General features: G+C 39.9%; 2 protein-coding genes across 6 annotated transcripts in view; one reads left to right on the forward strand and one right to left on the reverse strand.

Moving 5' to 3' along the window:
• Positions 1-12185, forward strand: part of LOC124010918 (kinesin-like protein KIF3A) — a 94442-nt gene extending 82257 nt beyond the window's left edge. For 4 of the 5 annotated variants that reach the window (XM_046323718.1, XM_046323719.1, XM_046323722.1 and 1 more), the window contains one exon: positions 6079-8567. In XM_046323718.1, coding sequence (XP_046179674.1) covers positions 6079-6127 — 49 coding nt within the window. In that variant the 3' untranslated portion in view covers positions 6128-8567. Of the gene's footprint in view, positions 1-6078; positions 8568-11424 lie in introns of those variants that run through there. The other variant, XM_046323721.1, reaches the window with a different exon arrangement.
• LOC124010919 lies at positions 9726-11619 on the reverse strand. The gene is made up of 4 exons (XM_046323724.1): positions 11419-11619; positions 11170-11235; positions 10690-10803; positions 9726-9998 (listed from the first exon to the last, which is right to left on the reverse strand). The coding sequence occupies exons 1-4, from the start codon at positions 11542-11544 to the stop codon at positions 9864-9866; spliced, it is 441 nt and encodes a 146-aa protein (XP_046179680.1). The 5' UTR covers positions 11545-11619; the 3' UTR covers positions 9726-9863.
• Positions 12186-16312: the final 4127 nt, after the last annotated feature.

Below are 16312 nucleotides of genomic sequence, written 5' to 3' on the forward strand. Positions count from 1 at the left end.
ACCGAGGATAACAGTACTAATATACCAACCAGGATAACAGTACTAATATACCAACCAGGATAACAGTACTAATATACCAACCAGGATAACAGTACTAATATACCAACCAGGATAACAGTACTAATATACCACCGAGGATAACAGTACTAATATACCAACCAGAATTATAGTACTAATATACCAACCAGGATAACAGTACTAATATACCACCGAGGATAACAGTACTAATATACCAACCAGGATAACAGTACTAATATACCAACCAGAATTATAGTACTAATATATCAACCAGGATAACAGTACTAATATACCAACCAGGATAACAGTACTACTATACCAACCAGGATAACAGTACTAATATACCAACCAGGATAACAGTACTAATATACCACCGAGGATAACAGTACTAATATACCAACCAGGATAACAGTACTAATATACCAACCAGGATAACAGTACTAATATACCAACCAGGATAACAGTACTAATATACCAACCAGGATAACAGTACTAATATACCAACCAGGATAACAGTACTAATATACCAACCAGGATAACAGTACTAATATACCAACCAGGATAACAGTACTAATATACCACCGAGGATAACAGTACTAATATACCAACCAGGATAACAGTACTAATATACCAACCAGGATAACAGTACTAATATACCAACCAGGATAACAGTACTAATATACCAACCAGGATAACAGTACTAATATACCACCGAGGATAACAGTACTAATATACCAACCAGAATTATAGTACTAATATACCAACCAGGATAACAGTACTAATATACCAACCAGGATAACAGTACTAATATACCACCGAGGATAACAGTACTAATATACCAACCAGGATAACAGTACTAATATACCAACCAGGATAACAGTACTAATATACCAACCAGGATAACAGTACTAATATACCAACCAGGATAACAGTACTAATATACCAACCAGGATAACAGTACTAATATACCAACCAGGATAACAGTACTAATATACCAACCAGGATAACAGTACTAATATACCAACCAGGATAACAGTACTAATATACCAATATACCCAGGATAACAGTACTAATATACCAACCAGGATAACAGTACTAATATACCAACCAGGATAACAGTACTAATATACCAACCAGGATAACAGTACTAATATACCAACCAGGATAACAGTACTAATATACCAACCAGGATAACAGTACTAATATACCAACCAGGATAACAGTACTAATATACCAACCAGGATAACAGTACTAATATACCAACCAGGATAACAGTACTAATATACCAACCAGGATAACAGTACTAATATACCAACCAGGATAACAGTACTAATATACCAACCAGGATAACAGTACTAATATACCAACCAGGATAACAGTACTAATATACCAACCAGAATTATAGTACTAATATACCAACCAGGATAACAGTACTAATATACCAACCAGGATAACAGTACTAATATACCAACCAGGATAACAGTACTAATATACCAACCAGATAACAGTAAATATACCAACCAGGATAACAGTACTAATATACCAACCAGGATAACAGTACTAATATACCAACCAGGATAACAGTACTAATATACCAACCAGGATAACAGTACTAATATACCACCAGGATAACAGTACTAATATACCAACCAGGATAACAGTACTAATATACCAACCAGGATAACAGTACTAATATACCAACCAGGATAACAGTACTAATATACCAATAACCAGGATAACAGTACTAATATACCAACCAGGATAACAGTACTAATATACCAACCAGGATAACAGTACTAATATACCACCTAATATACCAACCAGAGGATAACAGTACTAATATACCACCAGGATAACAGTACTAATATACCATAACAGTACTAATATACCAACCAGGATAACAGTACTAATATACCAACCAGGATAACAGTACTAATATACCAACCAGGATAATATACCAAGAGGATAACAGTACTAATATACCAACCAGGATAACAGTACTAATATACCAACCAGGATAACAGTACTAATATACCAACCAGGATAACAGTACTAATATACCAACCAGGATAACAGTACTAATATACCAACCAGGATAACAGTACTAATATACCAACCAGGATAACAGTACTAATATACCAACCAGGATAACAGTACTAATATACCAACCAGGATAACAGTACTAATATACCAACCAGGATAACAGTACTAATATACCAACCAGGATAACAGTACTAATATACCACAGAGGATAACAGTACTAATATACCACAGAGGATAACAGTACTAATATACCAACCAGGATAACAGTACTAATATACCAACCAGGATAACAGTACTAATATACCAACCAGGATAACAGTACTAATATACCAACCAGATAACAGTACTAATATACCAACCAGGATAACAGTACTAATATACCAACCAGGATAACAGTACTAATATACCAACCAGGATAACAGTACTAATATACCAACCAGGATAACAGTACTAATATACCAACCAGGATAACAGTACTAATATACCAATATACCAACCAGGATAACAGTACTAATATACCAACCAGGATAACAGTACTAATATACCAACCAGGATAACAGTACTAATATACAGTAACAGTACTAATATACCAACCAGGATAACAGTACTAATATACCAACCAGGATAACAGTACTAATATACCAACCAGGATAACAGTACTAATATACCAACCAGGATAACCAACCAGTACTAATATACCAACCAGGATAACAGTACTAATATACCAACCAGGATAACAGTACTAATATACCAACCAGGATAACAGTACTAATATACCAACCAGGATAACAGTACTAATATACCACAGAGGATAACAGTACTAATATACCAACCAGAGGATAATATACAGTACTAATATACCAACCAGGATAACCAGTAACAGTAAATATACCAACCAGGATAACAGTACTAATATACCAACCAGGATAACAGTACTAATATACCAACCAGGATAACAGTACTAATATACCAACCAGGATAACAGTACTAATATACCAACCAGGATAACAGTACTAATATACCACAGAGGATAACAGTACTAATATACCAACCAGGATAACAGTACTAATATACCAACTAGGATAACAGTACTAATATACCAACCAGGATAATATTACAAATATACCAACCAGAATAATATACCAACCAGGATAACAGTACTAATATACCAACCAGGATAACAGTACTAATATACCAACCAGGATAACAGTACTAATATACCAACCAGGATAACAGTACTAATATACCAACCAGGATAATATTACAAATATACCAACCAGAATAATATACCAACCAGGATAACAGTACTAATATACCAACTAGGATAACAGTACTAATATACCAACCAGGATAACAGTACTAATATACCAACCAGGATAACAGTACTAATATACCAACCAGGATAGCAGTACTAATATACCAACCAGGATAGCAGTACTAATATACCAACCAGAATAATATACCAACCAGAATTATAGTACTAATATACCAACCAGGATAGCAGTACTAATATACCAACCAGGATAACAGTACTAATATACCAACCAGGATAGCAGTACTAATATACCAACCAGGATAACAGTACTAATATACCAACCAGGATAACAGTACTAATATACCAACCAGAATTATAGTACTAATATACCAACCAGACTAATATACCAACCAGGATAACAGTACTAATATACCAACCAGGATAACAGTACTAATATACCAACCAGGATAACAGTACTAATATACCAACCAGGATAATAGTACTAATATACCAACCAGAATTGTAGTAGTAATATACCAACCAGAATTATAGTACTAATATACCAACCAGGATAACAGTACTAATATACCAACCAGGATAACAGTACTAATATACCAACCAGGATAACAGTACTAATATACCAACCAGGATAACAGTACTAATATACCAACCAGGATAACAGTATACCAACCAGGATAACAGTAAATATACCAACCAGGATAACAGTACTAATATACCAACCAGAATTGTAGTAATAATATACCAACCAGAATTATAGTACTAATATACCAACCAGAATTATAGTACTAATATACCAACCAGAATAATATACCAACCAGGATAACAGTACTAATATACCAACCAGGATAACAGTACTAATATACCAACCAGGATAACAGTACTAATATACCAACCAGGATAACAGTACTAATATACCAACCAGGATAACAGTACTAATATACCAACCAGGATAACAGTACTAATATACCAACCAGGATAACAGTACTAATATACCAACCAGGATAACAGTACAAATATACCAACCAGAATTATAGTACTAATATACCAACCAGAATTATAGTACTAATATACCAACCAGAATAACAGTACTAATATACCAACCAGGATAACAGTACTAATATACCAACCAGGATAACAGTACTAATATACCAACCAGGATAACAGTACTAATATACCAACCAGGATAACAGTACTAATATACCAACCAGGATAACAGTACTAATATACCAACCAGAATTATAGTACTAATATACCAACCAGAATTATAGTACTAATATACCAACCAGGATAACAATATACCAACCAGAATATATACCAACCAGGATAACAGTACTAATATACCAACCAGGATAACAGTACTAATATACCAACCAGGATAACAGTACTAATATACCAACCATATACCAACCAGGATAACAGTACAAATATACCAACCAGGATAACAGTACTAATATACCAACCAGGATAACAGTACTAATATACCAACCAGAATTGTAGTAATAATATACCAACCAGAATTATAGTACTAATATACCAACCAGAATAATATACCAACCAGGATAACAGTACTAATATACCAACCAGGATAACAGTACTAATATACCAACCAGGATAACAGTACTAATATACCAACCAGGATAACAGTACTAATATACCAACCAGGATAACAGTACTAATATACCAACCAGGATAACAGTACTAATATACCAACCAGGATAACAGTACTAATATACCAACCAGGATAACAGTACTAATATACCAACCAGGATAACAGTACTAATATACCAACCAGAATTATGGTACTAATATACCAACCAGGATAACAGTACTAATATACCAACCAGGATAACAGTACAAATATACCAACCAGGATAACAGTACTAATATACCAACCAGGATAACAGTACTAATATACCAACCAGGATAACAGTAATAAGGGAGTAAAACTCCCTAGAAAGGCCAAAACCTAGGAAGAAACCTAGAGAGGAACCAGCCTATGTGGGGTGGCCAGTCCTCTTCTGGCTTTGCCGGGTGGAGATTATAACAGAACATGGCCAAGATGTTCAAATGTTCATAAATGACCAGCATGGTCGAATAATAATAAGGCAGAACAGTTGAAACTGGAGCAGCAGCATGGCCAGGTGGACTGGGGACAGCAAGGAGTCATCATGTCAGGTAGTCCTGAGGCATGGTCCTAGGGCTCAGGTCCTCCGAGAGAGAGAGAAAGAAAGAATTAGAGAGCATACATAAATTCACACAGGACACCGGATAGGACAGGAGAAGTACTCCAGATATAACAAACTGACCCTAGTCCCCCGACACATAAACTACTGCAGCATAAATACTGGAGGCTGAGACAGGAGGGGTCAGGAGACACTGTGGCTCCATCCGAGGACACCTCCGGACAGGGCCAAACAGTAAGGATATAACCCCACCCACTTGGCCAAAGCACAGCCCCCAACCACTTGAGGGATATCTTCAACCACCAACTTACCATCCTGAGACAAGGCTGAGTATAGCCCACAAAGTTCTCCGCTACGACACAACCCAAGGTGGGGTGCCAACCCAGACAGGAAGATCACATCAGTGACTCAACCCACTCAAGTGACACTCAAGTGACGAAATCATCTCATTTACGTCTCAAATGGCACCCTATTCCCTATGGGCCTAGGTCAAAAGTAGTGCACTATATAGGGAAAGGGTGCCATTTGTGATGTACCCCTCCTCTTATCTCCAAACAGGAAAAGATCAGCGAAGCCTGAGGCTGTGATGGAATCCCTGCTGCAGTGAGAGAGCCAATCAGGGCTGGAGCCCCATGTACTGCAATGAATCTACACTACTTTACCTTAGAATGAACAACAGCAGTCAGTCAATGAATCTACACTACTTTACTTTAGAATGAACAACAACAGTCAGTCAATGAATCTACACTACTTTACCTTAGGATGAACAACAGTCAGTCAATGACTCTACACTACTTTACTTTAGAATGAACAACAGTCAGTCAATGAATCTACACTACTTTACTTTAGAATGAACAACAACAGTCAGTCAATGAATCTACACTACTTTACCTTAGGATGAACAACAGTCAGTCAATGACTCTACACTACTTTACTTTAGAATGAACAACAGTCAGTCAATGAATCTACACTACTTTACTTTAGAATGAACAACAGTCAGTCAATGAATCTACACTACTTTACCTTAGAATGAACAACAGCAGTCAGTCAATGAATCTACACTACTTTACTTTAGAATGAACAACAGCAGTCAGTCAATGAATCTACACTACTTTACCTTAGAATGAACAACAGTCTGTCAATGAATCTACACTACTTTACCTTAGAATGAACAACAGCAGTCAGTCAACTGGTCCTTCTGTGGCACAGTTGGTAGAGCATGGCGCTTGTAACGCCAGGGTAGTGGGTTCGATTCCCGGGACCACCCATACGTAGAATGTATGCACACATGACTGTAAGTCGCTTTGGATAAAAGCGTCTGCTAAATGGCATATATATATATATATATAGTCAATGAATCTACACTACTTTTACCTTAGAATGAACAACAGCAGTCAGTCAATGAATCTACACTACTTTACCTTAGGATGAACAACAGTCAGTCAATGAATCTACACTACTTTACCTTAGAATGAACAACAGCAGTCAGTCAATGAATCTACACTACTTTACCTTAGAATGAACAACAGCAGTCAGTCAATGAATCTACACTACTTTACCTTAGAATGAACAACAGCAGTCAGTCAATGAATCTACACTACTTTACCTTAGAATGAACAACAGCAGTCAGTCAATAGTCGAACATGAAGATCTTTATTGTCGTTATTTAAACAGATTTTCCAAGTACACTGTTTAGCCAAGTAAGGTTTTAAATGTGAAGGGAGGAGAGGAAACGGTTGGTCGGTCGGTCAGGGAGGGAGGGAGGGAGGAGAGGAAACGGTTGGTCGGTCGGTCAGGGAGGGAGGGAGGGAGCAGGCAGCAGAAACTACTTTAGGATTTAGCCAGCAACCCAAATGGTGCACCCTATTCCCTATTTAGTGCACTACTTTTGACCAGAGCCCTATGGGATACTCTATGAGCCCTGGTCAAAAGTAGTGCACTAAATAGGGAATAGGTTGTCATTTGGACCTGCCCCTTAGACTGCTCAAGTCAAGGGGACCTTGTATTATAATAAGGGGAGGCTTGTTGAGGATAATCAGCTTAATGTAGTCATGGAGCACAGTTCAGTGGGCAACACCCATCTGCGTCCCAAATGAAACCCTATTCCCATTATAGTGCACTACTTTCGACCAGGGCTCATAGGGTGTCCTGTAATGCTCTGGTCAAAAGTAGTGCACTAAATAGGGAATAGGGTCCCATTTGGGACGTGGGAGATTAGTCTATGATGAGCACAAGCCATGGTTTTTGAACAGGTCTTCAAAGACGAAAGCGACGACAACAACAAACACTGTTTTGAGATGACGATGTCACCACTCCTACTGATGGCCTTTAACAAAAAAACGATTCCAGGAATGATTCACATGTGCACCACAGGTCATAATGCCCTTATTTCAAGCATCACACTTATGGGAGTCTAAAGTATGCTTTACGCTTAGTTTCCTTCTTTATGTCTGAAGGGTAGGACATGCATGCCATGCCGCTTCCATAGACAAGTGCGCAACAATGGGACAAACTACACTATATTTACTCTCCAATTGTTTAGTGAAAACAAATACATTTGCACAATGAGAGCTTATCTCTAAAATGCATCCTTACAAGTTGTTGGTGAGCGAGGATATTTTCACCATATTAGCATGGACGTGACATCAGTCGAAACACCTCAAAATAAAACGTGATATTAATAACGAGATACTACAAGCTGAAAACAGCCTCTTACGGTTCCCCACGTTGCAGCTTTCTGTCATTGTTGTTCGCTATCTGAACGTTCAGAATCGTAACGCCACACGGACTTCTGTCTTGTCGAGACGCACATCATTTCCTGATGTCAGCTAACCCGTCTATATAGTAATGCCATTCGTCCATTAAACAATAACTAAGGCATTTTGTTTTGGCACGCTTTGTGATTTCTTCCTTTTCAGCTCATCGTTCATGGTGTATTGTAGTGAAAGCAAAGTGTCTTTATTTTGGAATTTACTGTATTTCAAATGTTTACATCTACTGAGCCCCCACCCCCTCTTTTTTGTTAATTTATTAAATGATTGCACATGTCTAATCTCACTCTCTTTCTTTGTCTCTTTAGATTTGATTTGTCTGGTTGCCGTGTGATTTGTCTGGTTGCCGTGTGATGTAGCATGTTTTAAGATTGGAATCAGGCTAGGTTTCTCCCTCTAGGTTTCTTCCTCTAGGTTTCTCCCTCTAGGTTTCTTCCTCTAGGTTTCTCCCTCTAGGTTTCTTCATGCCTTCTCCTAGCCACTGTGCTTCTGCATAGCTTGCTCTCTGGGGATTTAGGCTGGGTATCTGTAAAGCTCTCTGGGGATTTAGGCTGGGTATCTGTAAAGCTCTCTGGGGATTTAGGCTAGGTATCTGTAAAGCTCTCTGGGGATTTAGGCTAGGTATCTGTAAAGCTCTCTGGAGATTTAGGCTGGGTATCTGTAAAGCTCTCTGGGGATTTAGGCTGGGTATCTGTAAAGCTCTCTGGGGATTTAGACTAGGTATCTGTAAAGCTCTCTGGGGATTTAGGCTGTAAAGCTCTCTGTATCTGTAAAGCTCTCTGGGGATTTAGGCTAGGTATCTGTAAAGCTCTCTGGGGATTTAGGCTGGGTATCTGTAAAGCTCTCTGGGGATTTAGGCTGGGTATCTGTAAAGCTCTCTGGGGATTTAGGCTGGGTATCTGTAAAGCTCTCTGGGGATTTAGGCTGGGTATCTGTAAAGCTCTCTGGGGATTTAGGCTAAAGCTCTCTGGGGATTTAGGCTGGGTATCTGTAAAGCTCTCTGGGGATTTAGGCTAGGTATCTGTAAAGCTCTCTGGGGATTTAGGCTGGGTATCTGTAAAGCTCTCTGGGGATTTAGGCTAGGTATCTGTAAAGCTCTCTGGGGATTTAGGCTGGGTATCTGTAAAGCACTCTGGGGATTTAGGCTGGGTATCTGTAAAGCACTTTGTGAGAACTGCTGATGTAAAAAGGGCTTTATAAAATAAATGTGAATGATTGATTGATGCTTTAACGACATGGTCACTGCCATGAATTTGCCTTGTTCCACGATTTGCCTGGTTGTCCACACACATGAAATAGTTTAATGTTAAAGATTGTGATTCCACATTATGAAATGTAGTTTGAGGCTAGAGTCAGGATTGGGTCAAGTCTAGAAAATCTATGGTGCAGTAGTATCAACACGCTTAAACCACATTTACAACAATACAATTTTGCCACTTTTACATGTTAATTTATTCATAAATAGTACAAAAATAACTGTCATAAGACATTTAAATAATACAATAAATAACAATACGAGGTACTGGACTATGCAGAGTTGACAGAGTTTCCATCAGTCCTCTCAGCAACGCTCTAGGGTTGTTTGTGATGAGTGGCAGGGAGGGGACGAGAGTAGATGACCTGGGCACAGTTGAAGAGGTTTGTCAGGAGATCGCGGAGCTGTTCCTCATCACCGTTCTCCTTCACAGTGCAGTTGGCTGGATGAAACTTGGGAGAGAACAGAGAACATTCCACTGAGAACCATAGACTGCCTAATGAACCCAGATCACTACCTTATAACCCTAACATGCTGTACTTCAACAAGGCTCAGGGTGTTTGTCTACAACATGCATGGTGCTCAGTACACCTTGTGTAAAGAAACAAGATTTTTTGCAGATGAATCAAATAGTATTGCATTATGGGGTAATTTTCCTGGACTAGGATGAAGCCAGTGGACTCAGATTAAGATAATTTACAATGAAAGTTATTTTTATTCCAGGCCTCGACTTCATCCATGTCTGAAACACCGTCCTCTATGTTTTGAGTGACTTTTTCTACACTGATAATTGTTATGGCTTAATAGTCAGAGTAGTAGTTACTGTTTGATTGACACGCAGCAGGGCTCTGTTCAAGTGTGTGCAACATTACAAGATATAATATAATAATAATAATATATGCCATTTAGCAGACGCTTTTATCCAAAGTGACTTACAGTCATGTGTGCATACAAGATAAATACATTGTGTTGAACAGACATAATCTCTACTCATTTTGGATATTTCACTGAATTACCCCTAAGCTAGCCCGGGTACCCGTCTGTTTGTGCCATCATGCCACTCCTTTGGCATGACAAGAATTTGCAGCCCAGGCTAGAGTAGACCCCACAACCAAGTTTAGATTTGTCTGAATGATTCCTTACCTTATTGTACTGCTTCAGCACTCTACTGATTTTAGATATGTTGTTGAATGGAATCCCGTGCCTATTATGGCTCATGGCAGACAGAATAGTCTCAGCTATGCAGAAATCTTTAGGCTGTAATTTGAGAAAGTCATGATTATTGATGAATCTGCTGCTGTAATGGCTACAATAGCCTGTAGAAATGTATTAAATACATTGTCACCTTTCTGGTCAGCACTAATAAGTGTCTGATTGCATCAACAAGTGTTGACATGGGTAAATTAACAGTAGTTATCACTGATGGACATGAGGGTCCCGTTATCCAGACACAAATGAAGGCTAGTCTTGGGACTAAGGAGCACTTTCAATGGTGAATATCCATCGAACGTGGTTTTTATTCTCTGGGACTAGGCTTAATCTGTGTCTGGGGAAAACGGCCCATGATGGAACGTTGTCTACCATGTTTTCGGCCTATTCATCAAGGTTATGGATACAATTTACCCCGTTTGCACTGCAGCGATCTTGATCGAATCCCGCCGGCACTAGACTGTCCAAAATGGCCTGAAACTAGAAACAAAATGTCACAAAATGTTTGTTATTTGTGTCAATTTTTCATGATCCCTTTGCTCTCATTTTTAACAAGAAGCTTTCTAATCCGATAGAGCAGAGCAACATTTGATAACACTGTAGATACAATGGATTATAATGCTGTTATAACACTTGTCATGTGAAACATTTCAATCTTCTTACCTCCAGACCCCCTTTGAGGATCTTGTTAACCTCGTAGATGACCCTATGCAATAGATGAGTCTCATCAGTGGGCGCAGTGAAGACCAGCACAGGTGCAAAGGAGAAGAGGAGAGCGACAGTCTTCATGGCTTTACAGCAGTAGTAGTAATGGTAGTAGTAGCAGCAGGCTATGACTAGATACAGTCTCAGCCCTCGGGGTGAAGAAGGATCAAATGTGACTGACTTGCAACGTCAGTCACAGGCCTCTTATACTGTCCCTTGACACTGAAACTCCTCACAGAGCACATTTAGATAGAGATCACTAAATCAACAGCTAAAATTATGACAATCAACATCCAGGATGTCCTTATATGGAAAGTAATATTGCATAGGATCATTTAGCAATCAAACTGAAACTTGATGATTGACAGAGTGAAAATGTATGAAGTTTAATTTAAAAACACGATATATTTTTCACATTTGTGTTATTTCATTAGAAATGATTGTTTGTAGGTACCTTAATGTGTGTGTAAAATATTACTGTTCTCAGGTTTTGTATTCACCTAGCTATGTTATTAAGACGGATTAACTAACTGTAAGTGGCTCTGGATAAGATTATCTGCTAAATTACTAACATATAACATGTATATGTCGGCAGCAGCCACTCTGTGCAAGTGATGGCTCTTTAACAGTCTGATGGCCTTGTGATAAAAGCTGTTTTTCAGTCTCTAGGTCCCAGCTTTGATGCACCTGTACTGACCTTGGGTGGTTGTTGTCCTTGATGGTCTTTTTGGCCTTCCTGTGACATTGGATGTTGTAGGTATCTTGGAGGGCAGGTAGTTGGCTCCCAGTGATGCGTTATGCAGACCGCACCACCCTCTGGAGAGCCCTGCGGTTGTGGGTGATGCAGTTGCCGTACCAGGCAGTGATACAGTCCGACAGGATGCTTTCGATTGTGCATCTGTAAAAGTTTGTGAGGGTTTTAGGTGCCAAGCCAAATATCTTCAGCCTCCTGATGTTGAAGAGGCGCTTTTGCTCCTTGTTCACAACACTGTCTGTGTGTGTGGACCATTTCCGTTTTCAGTGATATGTGCACTGAGAAACTTTATACCTTCTCCACTGCTGTCCCGTCAATGTGGATAAGGGGGTTCTCCCTGTGCCGTTTCCTGAAGTCCACGATCATCTCCTTTGTTTTGTTGATATTGAGTGAGAGGTAATTTCCTGACACCACACTCGCAGAGCCTTCATTTCCTCCCTTTTGGCTGTCTCGTCATTGTTGGTAATCAAGCCTACTACTGTTGCGTCGTCTGCAAACTTGATGATTGAGTTGGAGGCGTGCGTGGCCACGCGGTCATGGGTGAACAGGGAGTACAGGAGGGGGCTGAGCATTCTTGTGGGGCCCCAGTGTTGAGGATCAATGAAGTGGAGGTGTTGTTCCCTACATTCATCACCTTGGGGCGGCCCGTCAGGAAGTCCAGGACCCAATTGCACAGGGTGGGGTTCAGACCCAGGGCCTCAAGCCTAATGATGAGCATGTAGGGTACTATGGTGCTGAATGCTGAGCTATAGTCAATGAACAAATCAAATGTTATTTGTCACATGCTCCAAATACAACAGGTGTAGGTAGACCTTACAGTGAAATGCTTACTTACAAGCCCTTAACCAACAATGCTTTAAGAAGTTACGATTTAAAAAACATGTGTTAAGTAAAAAATAGATAAGTCGAAAATAGAAAATAAAAGTATGTTAAAAGATTGAAATCATGCTAGGTTTCTTCTTACTTCCTCTAGGTTTCGTCCTGCCTTCTTGGGAGTTTTTTTCTAGCCACTGTGCTTCTTCATAGCTTGCTCTCTGGGGATTTAGGCTGGGTATCTGTAAAGCTCTCTGGGGATTTAGGCTGGGTATCTGTAAAGCTCTCTGGGGATTTAGTCTGGGTTTCTGTAAAGCACTTTGTGAGAACTGCTGATGTAAAAAGGTCTTTATAAAATAAATGTGAATGATTGATTGATGCTTTAACGACATGGTCACTGACAAGAATTTGCCTTGTTCCACGATTTGCCTGGTTGTCCACACACATGAAATAGTTTAATGTTAAAGATTGTGTTTTTCTGGTGCCTTAGTGTGGAGTCAGGAATGGGTCAAGTCTAGAAAATCTATGGTGTAGTAGTATCAACACACTTAATAAACCACATTTAGAACAATACTTTTTGCCACTTTTAGAAGTTAATTTATTCATAAATAGTACAAAAATAACTGTCATAATACATTTAAATAATACAATAAATAACAATACGAGGTACTGGACTATGCAGAGTTGACAGAGTTTCCATCAGTCCTCTCAGCAAAGCTCTAGGGTTGTTTGTGATGAGTGGCAGGGAGGGGGACGAGAGTAGATGACCTGGGCACAGTTGAAGAGGTTTGTCAGGAGATAGTGGAGCTCTTCCTCATCACCGTTCTCCTTCACAGTGCAGTTGGTTGGATGAAACTTGGGAGAGAACAGAGAACATTCCACTGAGAACCATAGACTGCCTAATGAACCCAGATCACTACCTTATAACCCTAACATGCTGTACTTCAACAAGGCTCAGGGTGTTTGTCTACAACATGCATGGTGCTCAATACATCTTGTGTAAAGAAACATTTTTTTTGTGGATGAATCAAATAGTATTGCATTATGGGGTCATTTTCCTGGACTAGGATGAAGACAGTTTAATGGACTCAGATTAAGATAACTTCCATAGAAAGTTATTTTTGGTCACAGCTACAATTATGACAATCAACATCCAGGATGTCCTTATATGGGAAGTCATAATGCATATAATCAATTAGCAATCAAATAGTATCAAACGGAAACTTGATGACTAACAGGGAAGATATCCTGAAATTTCCATCCCTAACTATAACATCTTCCGACAAGATAGAACTGCCAAAGGGGGCGGAGTAGGGGGCGGAGTTGCAATCTCCTGCAGAGAAACCCTGTAGAGTTCTGTCATACCACCCAGGTCTTTGCCCAAACAATTAGAACTACTTTTAAACATTCACCTTTCCAAAAACAAGTATCTCACTGTTGCCACTTGTTATAGACCCCTTCAGACCCCAGCTGTGCCCTGGACACCATATGTGAATTGATTGCCCCCCATCTATCTTCAGAGTTCATACTGTTAGGTGACCTTAACTGGGATATGCTAAATAACACCACGGCCGTCCTACAATCTAAACTAGATGCTCTCAATCTCACACAAATGATCAAGGAACCTACCAGGTACAACCCTAAATCAGTAACCATGGGCACCCTCTTAGATGTCATCCTGACCAACTTTCCCTCTAAATACACCTCTGCTGTCTTCAACCAGGAAGCCTTCATGCGTAATGGGTCCACGGTCAAACGACCACCCTCATCACTGTCAAACACTCCCCAAAACTCTTCAGATAGCAGGCCTTTCTAATCGACCTAGCCCGGGTATCCTGGAAGGATATTGACCTCATCCTGTCAGTAGAGGATGCCTTGTTGCTGTTTAAAAGTGCTTTCCTCGCCATCTTAAATAAGCATGCCCCATTCCAAAAATGTAGAATTAAGAACAGATATAGCCCTTGGTTCACCCCAGACTTGACTGCCCTTGACCAGCACAAAAACATCCTGTGGCGTTCTGCATTAGCATCGAATAGCCCACTCGATATGAAACTTTTCAGGGAAGTCAGGAACCAATATACTCAGTCAGTTAGGAAATCTAAGGCTAGCTTTTTCAAACAGAAATTTGTATCCTGTAGCACTAATTCCAAAAGGTTTTGGGACAATGTAAAGTCCATGGAGAATAAGAGCACCTCCTCCCATCTGCCCACTGCACTGAGGCTAGGAAACACTGTCACCACTGATAAATCTACAACAATCGATAATTTCAAGAAGCATTTGTTTCGGGTGGCCATGCTTTCCACCTGGCTACCTATACCCCGGCCAACAGCTCAGCACCCCCTGCAGAAGCTTGCCCAACCCCCCGCCCCCCGCTTCTCCTTCACCCAAATCCAGGCAGCTGATGTCCTGAAAGAGCTGTGAAATCTGGATCCCTACAAATCAGCTGGGCTAGATAATCTCGACCCTCACTTTCTAAAATTATCCCCCGAAATTTTTACAACCCTATTACTAGCCTGTTCAACCTCTCTTTCGTATAGTCTGAGATCCCCAAAGATTGGGAAAGCTGCCGCGGTCATCCCCCTCTTCAAAGGGGGAGACACTCTAGACCCAAACTGCTACAGACCTATATCTATCATACCCTACATTTCTAAGGTCTTTGAAAGCCAAGTCAACAAACAGATCACCGACCATTTCGAATCCCATCGTACCTTCTCCGCTATGCAATCTGGTTTCAGAGCTGGTCATGGGTGCACCTCAGCCACGCTCAAGGTCTTAAACTATATCATAACCGCCATCGATAAGAGACAATACTGTGCAGCCGTCTTCATCAACCTGGCCAAGGCTTTCGACTCTGTCAATCACTGCATTCTTATCGGCAGACTCAACAGCATTATTGATAAAGCCAGTGACTGATGTGGTGTACTCCTCAATGCCATCGGAAGAATCCTGGAACATGTTCCAGTCTGTGCAAAACAGTCCTGTAGTTTAGCCTCTGCTTCATCTGACCACTTTTTTATAGACAGTGTCTCTGGTGCTTTCAGCTTTAAATTTTGCTTGTAAGCAGGAATCAGGATAGAGTTATGTTTGGATTTACCAAATGGAGGGCGAGGGAGAGCTTTGTACTCGTCTCTGTGTGTGAATTACAGGTGTCGTGACGTTGTATTAGTTAATGTGACGACTGTTGCTCATCGAATGATTACAAGTTTCTAATTACGTGATTAACTGAATCAAGCAATTACTAACTCATTAACCTGGGGCACCATGGGAAAACTAGTTTTTATTGAG

Source organism: Oncorhynchus gorbuscha, linkage group LG23 (assembly GCF_021184085.1).
Source record: "Oncorhynchus gorbuscha isolate QuinsamMale2020 ecotype Even-year linkage group LG23, OgorEven_v1.0, whole genome shotgun sequence".
Taxonomy (NCBI): Eukaryota; Metazoa; Chordata; class Actinopteri; order Salmoniformes; family Salmonidae; genus Oncorhynchus; species Oncorhynchus gorbuscha.